Below are 6,668 nucleotides of genomic sequence, written 5' to 3'. Positions count from 1 at the left end.
GTAGTTAAATGAATAATATTGTTGAATATTATAGTAGCATATGTCGGCATTACCTTCGATAGTCGGTATAAAGCTTACACAGAGCAAGATAAGTTCGGAATAGCCTACACCAAAAAATAAGATTATTGCTTAAGAAATGGCTCAGGAAAGTGTGCTTATCAAATATAACACAATATCTGACTTTGGTAAAAAAAATAATTTTAACTTTAGAAGTAACCAACCGTATATGAACATAGCTCAATAAGTTACGACCAGCCTAAGAAGGCTAAAAATGGGTTGTTCGGCCAGCGTCGAAGTTGCGGAACCGGTGTCAAAACAGGGTCTTTTCCCTTCGACAAACCAGCCCAAGTCGGCGGTGACAAACAACGCGAGCAATGACCAGCTGAGTTTGCTGACTCTCAAAAGCGGAAAGTTACTCGAAAATAACGCGGAAAACTTATCGGATGTTGGGTCGCCCCCGGAAATCCTGCGAAACTTACCCGAAGCTGGCGGTTTCAGCACTCCAATCCTTGAGAATAGCGACAACAGCAGTGACGACGCTAAAGTTAGCCCTGAAGTGACTTTGTTGAGACGGGCTCACGCCAAGAGACTGCCCGCAACGTCACACCGTCTGACATCACTCAGTGTGCCTACGTCACCGCTGATGATGCGCTGGCGTCAGAAGCAGGAGGATGAGCTGGACGGGAGGTCGTCGGCGCTCGGAATCAGAGGAGAGGGAAAGTGGGTTGAAGTGAATTAATTGCTACGAGTTTTGAGCTCCATCACTCCTTTATTGTCCTGTTTATCTAGAAATAACAGCAAAACATATTATTTATAGCAGAGCTTATACCTTCCTAATTTGTGACCCCTTTTTATTTACTAACATTTGAAAGCAAATATTTTTAGTTGTTTGCTATGTTCCATGCATGTGCTGAAAAAACGTTAAACTTTTGGGGTTGTCTTTTATGCTACTTTTTGTAGTTGAAATAAGTGTTTCATTTGTTTCAAATTGCAGAGTTTTAAATCGTTTTTTTTTTTTAAAACAAAAGTAAAAAAGCACAACTTATATAAATGTGACACCTTTTATAAAAATAAATGTAGGCCTATGCGACCCTCAAACTTCTCGCGACAACAGAGTTGCGTCCTCCAGTTTTGGAGCTCTGATTTTTAGAAAACTAAACATTCTTATGATGTTCCCTTTTTGTCTTATTAGTGTTGCATGTTTGGCTAAACGTATTTTTAATTGTATGGCACTTAAAAAGTATAACACTGTTCTGTTCTATTGATAAACGATCTTTGCGGTTCTTTATTTTCGACAGGGCATCCGACGATACACAGGCCAAGCTGAACAATGCACTTCGCGAACTGAGCAGAAGTCTTAGCGCGAGTCACGGCAACATTTTCCACGTCGATCCTGAAGACTCTACCCCAGCAGGTGTTGCTTGAATTGGACTGGCAGTGATGTAAACGTGGCATTGTAAAGTGTCCAAAATGCATAGAGAAAAGCGTGTAAACTCCCAGTTCAGGGCCATAAAATGTTTTATATATATATATATATATATAAATTCAACTTATCAACCATTTTTCTCAACATAACTTATTTATAAATTACCAAACTCAAGATTTTTTCCGAAACATTCCCAACATAAATTAATATCAAGTCAAGTCACTGGTTTATATCTAATTTAGTTCAACTTAAGGGAAATAAAATAGTACACAGTCCATACCGCTGTAGGTAATGTTGTTTTTTTATAACAACTTTAACTTCAACTTATTTAGGTCATTTTCGGCTAACCATAAATCTGAAACTTAGTTTATTGTGTTTTGACCACAACTTTGTAATTTTAGATACCGAATTGAATTCGTCTCGCACCAGCAGCCACCTTGCCATGTTAGACGCCATGAGCGATGGCAACACGGTTGTCATCAATATCGGAAGCGGGGTGTGCAAAGGGGGATTCCCGCAAGAGGACACTCCCTCTGTTGTCATGCCAACTGTAGTCGGGCGGCCTCGAAGCGAGGACGCCCTACTCGGAGTCTCCATGGATACCGTTTTTGTGGGACACGATGCTAAGCTGCGAAGTGATGTCCTTTCCTTTTCGGTGAGTCTCAACTCATAATTAATTACATCGTGTTACACAATAACTATCAGTAAAACGCATTTTACCGGAAGTTGAAAGTCATGAACAATTTATTTCAGGGACTAAAAAATACGCCTGTGCGTATGGTGTACTTGAAAACAATATTTTCATTACATGAGTGAAAATAATTCAAAAGTGGCAAAGCAATATTTTTAGCGAAATTTATATCAACAAAACGTGTATTACATTCTCTGGTACTTGTTCTGACTGACATCACAAGCCTTTGCCTGAAGTAACGTCAATGCGTTTACAACACTAATATTTTCAGCATCCAGTTCAGAAAGGGGAAGTCCAGGACTGGGAAGATTGGCTTCACATCGTCAAACATATCCTCATCATGGAACTCAAGGTCGAACCGGAGGAAGCCAAGGTCGTGATGCCGATATCACCCGTAGCGTCGCGGGAATCACGGGAAAATGTCGTCAAGGTAGATGTTTTTCATTTTATAGACTGTTTTACCGCGCAATTTGAATACATAAACAAATATATGTTTTTGTTTTTTGAGTATACCGAAGTCGTGTTTTAAGCGCTGTTTTTTATTTGATTTTTTCCGGCTTGGATTTATTTTTAACTTTGTTATGTTCTGTAATAAGCTGATGTTTGAGAAACTGGGCGTTCAACAGTTGTATTTGGGCAGCAGCGCTCCAATGGCACTACACGGCTTCAGTATCACCACCGGGTTAGTTATCAGCATCGGGCACGACATAACGAGTTGCTCTCCTGTTGTTCAAGGTGGGTTGAATTAAAAGGTTGTTTTGTTAACTTCAGTAAAGCATTTAGAAATATTTGTATTGTTTACGGTAAAACTAAATATTTGCCAAACGAATTGCTCATAACCACAACACGATAACAAATGAGACATAGTGTATCAGTGTCGTAAAGTATAAATAATATGTTTCAAAACGACTTAAGTAATTTGCAAAAATAGTAAGCACTGTCATAGCAGGTCAAGCACAAGTTTTTTTTAACATAAAAATAAGTTATTAACATTAAAATAAAATGTTCTATTACCTAAATTGATAAACAACAAAAAGTAATATAAAGCGAGCAATCTAATTTACAAGCAGATAGTTTGCTATAATAATCAAATTTCGCCAAAAATTAAGAAAAAGTCCGAGTCACGCCATTTTCCCGAAATACTTAAGTCAAGTAATTTGGCCGAATAACTTCAAGTCAAGTCAAGACATTGTCATTGAGTCATTACAACCCTGTAGTGTACTTTATTATTCGATTTTCCCGCAGGAAGTGTGGTTGCCGAAGGAATACGACAAATGGCAGTTGGTGGCTCGGATATAACCGCCAGATTAAAGTCACTTATTCGGAAAGTCCAAAACAGAGGAGTAAAACACCATAACGGTAAGAGCAAGATTTTAGACTCACAATTTTACTTTTCACTAGAAATAAAAATTAGAAATTCTGAAGTGGAAGTTTTCGTTCGTTTTTGGTTTACGAAACCGTGGTTGACGTTACTTCGCTGGTTTACAACCAAAAACCAAACATTTTATTTTAGTATCAGTAAATAAGTTTGTCAAAATATTAAACTATAGATAGATAAACGTATAAGAGCGGATACCGCATTTCAAAGTTTGTCATGATCGCTTTAGTAAATTGCGACATCTCGCTGATGGTGTTACTTTATTTCAAGGCGTTTCAGAAGTTGATATTCCGAAAGCGATGATGGAGAAGCTGTGTTACGTCACGGTGGGCGATAGTGACGACATGATGGGTGCAATGAACCGGAAACGCACCTACTCTCTTCCCAGCGGCACTCCGGTGAGAGTGGACAAAGAGAGATTCCTAGCGCCTGAGATCCTCTTTCATCCTAATCCCGGAAGCGGTAAGTTTTACTTTTCAATGGAGTTCTTTTCTGAACAAATCCCGTAAACTTTAAGTAAAAGGAGTCCATGTAGGCTACTGCCACAAACAGGTCATTTTGGGTCATTTACAAAATTTAAATTTATTTACTGGATAAATTTATCAGAGACTACTGGATGAAATTACCACAACCCATTTTCATTTAACATCCGCATATCTATTGTCACACAACAAAAATTTGTATGTTGTTTTTTTACCGCGTCAAATTTTCTAAATATGAACACTCTGCAACGATTTGACATATAAAGGAAATAAATTACACTAGAAGGTTATTCTTAAGGTTTCGCCTAAAACCTATGCGAATATATATCAATTGTAAGTTTCAAACAAAACTAACATATTGGCTAAAGCCAACTTTAAAAATACCAGTCGAACTTTCCGCAATCGAAGTAAACGAATAACTTCCAGGCGTCTAAACTCCTCCGTCTCGTTTGAAGCCATTTGTTTGAACACTTTGGTGACGGGCGATTTCGACCGAGATTAGTTTCAATATTAGGTCAACATTGGCACGGGTGTTTGTCGGTTCAGAGATGCAAAGGACGCCAGAACAAATGAGCAACATTTGCTCTTGGTAAACTGGGCGTCTATTGTAACCGCGGGAGACAAACTTTTCTTGTTTTGTGATTGCGCATCAGCCAGCGACATGCGTATTGAATGACGTCACACTGTGTATACTTACAACGCGGGACGCTTTGTGGTAAGGACCATATAATATTTCGTAGAAATGAAATAAATATGTTTTTACAGTAATTTTTTGTATTTTGTGCAAAATAATCTCTTAGTACTTCACCAAAACACAAGTTTTACTTAAGGTACGATTATTATATCGCCATCAGGAGACAAATTAATATAAATTTGAAAGGGGCGGTTACTTCAGAGCATAAAAAATCGCCGTTTTATTTAAATCAGGGGTTCCCAACCTTTTTTACACCGTGCCCTCCTTCAAAAATTTTGAGAAATCAATGGCCCCCTATTTTTTTCAACCTTTGAAGAAATTAAGGAACGACATTTTAATTAAAATATTGGTTTATACTAGGGGTCGGAAACCTACGGCCCATGGGCCAGATTGGGCCCACCAATGTAATTAATCCGGCCCGCCGTCTCTTTTTCGCGCTTTCCGCGAATGATCTTTCTACGTCCTGTACCTTTATCATCTCATAATACCCCAGAATTAAAAGCATGATAAAAATGAATTAAACAATTGTACGTTATTCAGTAGACCGTAATTCTTTAACAGACCAACTGAATCAGTCAATCATTTATGAATTTTGTTGCGATTTAGTACACTTCACCATACTATGCAATATACATTGATGGACTGGTGACAAAATATTTAGATGCGTCATAATTATATACATATATCAATTGTATCATGACGTCATGCTGAAGTGAACCGCTGTTTTCGCCGTTTCGGGATCGGTAAAGGTTCGAATGACCCCAATATATTCTGTTCAGTTTCGGTTTGACACCCTTTTTAAAAAAAAAAGACGTTTCAGGTTCGGCTATGGTTCGGGTAAAACTAAGCCAATGCCGGTCTACAAAACTCCGGTTCGGGATCGGTTTGAATCCCAGGTTTATTTGTATTGCAAAGGCACGATTTTTAGCAGAAACAGATTTGCCATTTGCGTGTTCACAGTAAGCTTTATGCATCTTTTGTTATCGTAACTTTATTAGGGCACACTTTCCATTAAAAAAACTTTTTTACGACTCAGCTTAACTGAGCAATGGCTGATAAACTTCGTTGAAGAATACAGCACGGCTTTAATCCGCTGACAAACTTACAGTACATATTTGTATTTTCAAATTGAAAATACTTGGTGACTTATAAATTTTCTCCATTTATATAAAAAGCTCGGAGCAAAACAGTATAACTTTTTATTAGTTTATTGTACCTCGTTGTAGAATGTAGATTACCGTAGTGGTGCTTTTTATCTTATGATGTAGTCACACATAAAAGGTTTTGCTTTTTATAGTGGAATCGGATAGTGACATGGGCCTACACCACATCTGCGCCGAAAGCATTCGAGCATGTCGAAACGAACAGAACAATGATACCGTCATTGATGAGATATGCAAAAACATTGTCATTGTCGGTGGCGCATCACTACTGCCAGGTCTACCCGAGAGACTAAAGGTAAACTACTTAAGTTTGGGGTTTAAAACATATGTAAAATGCAAAATTTTGACATTTTTGAAATACCTACTCGTCCTTCTCCTTATTTTGTCTTAAATTTTACAACTTTCAAAAAGCTTTGCGTGATTTACCATAATGTTAGAATAGCTAATAAAATAAGCAAACAAAGTCATGATCAAATAAAATAATATAGGATTAAAGCGCCTAAGGTGTGCCTGTAACTAAATGAACCGGGGCTTGTGTTCTGACTTGTGGACTTTAGCCATGCACTCCGCCCGAAAGACGTTACCTTAATACCTCAAAATATACATGGCCTTATTTAGAGCGAGCTCGTTAAACTGATGCCTAACAAAGAGAAGCACCTCACGATAAATGTCTTTCCAAAACGTCAGTACGCAATTTGGAGAGGAGCTGGACGTATGACGTCACTGAGTACGTCACGTTTTCGCTGGATTACCAGAGAAGAGTTTCAGGAGCATGGAGCTACAATTGTGCACCGGAAATATGTTTGAATTTCTCATTGGGTTATATTTTTTCCA

General features: G+C 38.1%; 1 protein-coding gene across 1 annotated transcript; it reads left to right on the top strand.

Moving 5' to 3' along the window:
* The first annotated feature begins 271 nt into the window (after nucleotides 1–271).
* Nucleotides 272–6,641, top strand: LOC146160963 (actin, cytoplasmic-like). The gene is made up of 9 exons (XM_083385060.1): nucleotides 272–720; nucleotides 1,299–1,414; nucleotides 1,828–2,081; nucleotides 2,389–2,547; nucleotides 2,714–2,852; nucleotides 3,363–3,476; nucleotides 3,775–3,954; nucleotides 5,969–6,129; nucleotides 6,453–6,641. The coding sequence occupies exons 1-9, from the start codon at nucleotides 272–274 to the stop codon at nucleotides 6,639–6,641; spliced, it is 1,761 nt and encodes a 586-aa protein (XP_083241186.1).
* The last annotated feature ends 27 nt before the right edge of the window (nucleotides 6,642–6,668 follow it).

This window comes from Ascidiella aspersa, chromosome 3, assembly GCF_963924565.1.
Source record: "Ascidiella aspersa chromosome 3, kaAscAspe10.2, whole genome shotgun sequence".
In the NCBI taxonomy this organism is placed as follows: Eukaryota; Metazoa; Chordata; class Ascidiacea; order Phlebobranchia; family Ascidiidae; genus Ascidiella; species Ascidiella aspersa.
This window is presented reverse-complemented; position numbering and strand designations above follow the sequence as displayed.